At 33.5% G+C, this 3,556-nt stretch overlaps 1 protein-coding gene across 1 annotated transcript in view; it reads right to left on the bottom strand.

The window, feature by feature from the left end:
• The window catches only part of RBM17 (RNA binding motif protein 17), a 26,007-nt gene that overhangs the window by 20,025 nt on the left and 2,426 nt on the right, over nt 1-3,556 (bottom strand). Inside the window, exon 3 of the mRNA XM_006772612.1 lies at nt 1,096-1,212. Within this exon, the coding sequence (XP_006772675.1) occupies nt 1,096-1,212 (117 nt within the window). The remainder of the gene's footprint in view (nt 1-1,095; nt 1,213-3,556) is intronic.

Here is a 3,556-nt window from a genome sequence, read left to right on the forward strand (position 1 = left end):
TCCGGGTGCTGGTTCCTCTATACAGACTATTAGCCTATAGTATCAGTTCTTCCAGCCAAGAAATCCTACCAAGAGCTTCAGCTGTGCTGTGCCTGAGAATAAAAGCAAATGGAGGAGCAAGAGAATTCCAAACCAGAACAGTCAAAACCGTGAGAAGGATGAGAAACTAAATAAAGAAGGGAAGGGGCATACACCTGGAACTGTGTCCTTTTTGGGGGAAGGGGGTAGGAAGGGTACCTTGCTAAGAAATAGTCAGCAATAACAGCATATTCTATCATTAACTTTTGGCCATTTCTCATCAAGCAACCTGTGCACCTAGTATGTTTAAACCACTGCAGTCATATTACTTGAATGCCATCTATAAAAGAATAAATGTGTATATATCTAAAGAGTGGGTGTAATTTTAACTATATATTATGTTTAATTTATTTGCTCCCCATCTTGTGTAGTTTTAACTATGGTTTGGAATTATCCTTTTCCAGATCTTCCTCATCCTCACTTAACCCATTTACAGAGCTGTACATGTCTGTTTCTTGGTTTTTAAGCTTATGCAAAATTACTGGGATAATAAAGGGCAGTAGACTTGTCCTTATTTTAATCCACAACAAAACAATGAATACTAATATTCTTTATGATAGCAAAAATTGGGGGTGGGGGGAACTATATATCTAGCATTAAGAAAATTAACTACAGTATACCCTTCACAAGGGAATACAGTAAAGCCATTAATATGAACATACAGTCTTATACTTTTTTACAGAGAAGGACAGTCCCAATATATTAAGCAAAATAAGCAAATTAGAAAACAGTAGGTAGAGGAGGCACAGAATGGGAAGATATTCCAAAATCTAGTTTTTAACTTCTGGGTAGGATTGAAGTCAATTATTTTTCTTTTTGCATATCTCTAGTTTCTGATTTTTCTATAATAAACTGTTTTATTTCAAATAGCTGAATGTTTTAAATGTAATAAAACACAGGTAAAAACTAAGTTGAAAATGATATTGACTAGGCTGCAAAGGTCTACCGAAGAGACTGTGTCCAGCGTGACATATGCATGAAATAAGACATATAGTTAGCAGGAAAGGACGGGCTTACCTTTAGGCCAGCTGCTACGTGAGGCGGGGTGTCCACAATCTGCCGGTCATCTGAAGAGCCGCCTCGCTTTAGGTCAATTACCGGGGCAAGGACTGTACTTTGTTTTGTTCTCTGGCTCTAAAATCATTGAAAAACAGAGAGAGTTTACTGAAGCTTCAAATAAAAATTCATTCTATTTATAACAAGTTTTTTTGAGGGGGTGGGGGAGTCTTTTGTAATGAACCTTTCGGATACAAGAAAATCATAATTTTAAACTAGTCTTTTAATTCTATTATTACTATAACCACATACTAGTTTCATTGGCTTTTTTTTTTTTTTTACACAAAACAAATTTTCCCCACTGTCAAAGACTTATAGTAAACTTTGTCAGTTTTATTTAAATTTGCATGTGAAACCATCTCCACAATGGATTCTCCTTTGACCAGGAGGGCAAATCTATAACAGCATATTATGCTTTGACTAGTGTGGATCTTTCACAAGGAATGGATATTTTTTTATATCCTGGGCAAAACAGGAGAGTTTTTTCCCCTACCAATAGAATATAAAATATTGTCCTACCTGTTTTATTTTGAACCTACAGAAAAAAAAATTTTTTCTAAAGAAAACATGATCATTCATATACCATCAACCATTGTTAATATTTTATCATATTGTTTTACCTTACACCTGTATTTTATGTTGAACCATTTGAAGAAAATTTGAAGACACTATCCTTAATCAGCTAAAATTATGAACATCCTTTTATATAACCACAACACTATTACCAGACCAAATAAAATCAAGAATACCCTATATCAATTCCTATCCAATTCATACTCAGGTTTTCCAAGCTAACCCCCAAATGTCTTCTAAATAGTTGATTTTATTTTGAACCAGGATCCTACCAAAAGTCCATAATGCATTTGATTTAGGAAAATCCTCCCTCCTTGCTGTCATCACTATAATCATCATTTTTGTCTCCTCTTTTTCTTCTGACACTGTCTTGTAAAATGCTGCACATTTTAAGATCTGTTTGATAAATTCCTGGTGGTGTAGTTTCACTTATTCATCTATGCCCTACAATTATTGAAAACTAAGTTAAATCTTGATTAGGTTAGAACAGTGCTCTTTGGCAAAAAAAGTCATAGGTGAGGTGGTGTGCTTTATGCTACATCACCCCAGCAGGCACACAACTCAGATTGTCTGTTAATAATGCTAATCATGACCCAATGAGTACAGAGGTGTCTATTTGATCTTTTGGTTAGAAAGGTTTAAGTTGCCTCTTCCTTTGCAATTTTAAAGTGTTATGCATTTTCATTGTTATCAATCACTATAAAAGGCTAAAAGCCACCATCTCTCTTGAATTTAACATCACTTATTATTTCAAGCAAATAAATTTAATCCAATCAATAAGTTACAATTCACAAGGTAAAAACCAAAGTTTAAAGGACAATGGAGGAGGGCGGTATCAGAATCATACATTTTTCTATTTGATATCTGTTTTTAAAATGGGATACAGAAGAAACCACAATTTCAGTCTGTAGGCAACATTTTCTCTACCAAATACCTTTGGTTATGACAACCTGGTACTGAGTAATTAATTAGTAAATTAAATAGTCTAAGAGAATCAATGAAATGTATCTTCACTTCCTTTAAAGAAAAACACAACATTAATTCCACATAGGAATCTCAAAAGATATTAGAAAGTTAGAAATGATTTCATAAGCAACTTTTTATTTTGACCGATTAAAAAATCGATTTGAAATCTTAAGAGATCTTTGGGTAAGTGAAAAGATGATAAGCATAAACTAAACAGATACTACAGAGGATGCCTGAGAGTCTAGATTTCATATAAAAACATAATTCCTTGCTTATCAGCACCCAATTCTTTACTTTTTATGTGAGTAAAATAATGGTACAGAAAAATCAGTGTGTTATCCATAAATTTTATTTGCCTTAATATATTTCTTTTTGGAAGAGTCTATTTTCTAAGTTTTATTTTACTCAAGCTGATTTTTAACCTATATTTATAATTATGCACTGGCTGGAAAAGAAGGTGATCCTAAAGTACTAGGCAGGAAGAAACAAATTATCTAGGATTTTTGATTGGCTACAAGTAACTCACAAAGCTGACAATTTTTAAACTGATAATAAAGAATTATCCCAAGTAGTTTTTAATTTGTACATCTCTAGAATATTTTTACTTCTGCTTTTCTATTTTCTGTTCCTAAAAGTATTTGACAGTAACATTTTAATATCAAATATCCAGTGGGCACCTATGTTTTTAATGTTTTACATGTTGAATAATTTCAAGGATGCAGCCAATGCCCAACATGTATACAACTAGAACAAAAACAGTGACTCCCACACTACATACACCTGACGCATCCACAACCAATCTGAGCCCTCAGTAACACATACACATTAGAACAGCTTACTAATTACTGCAGAGCTTCCTTTCTCAAAGTGCTGATTCCAAACC

Source organism: Myotis davidii, unplaced genomic scaffold, assembly GCF_000327345.1.
Source record: "Myotis davidii unplaced genomic scaffold, ASM32734v1 scaffold544, whole genome shotgun sequence".
Taxonomy (NCBI): domain Eukaryota; kingdom Metazoa; phylum Chordata; class Mammalia; order Chiroptera; family Vespertilionidae; genus Myotis; species Myotis davidii.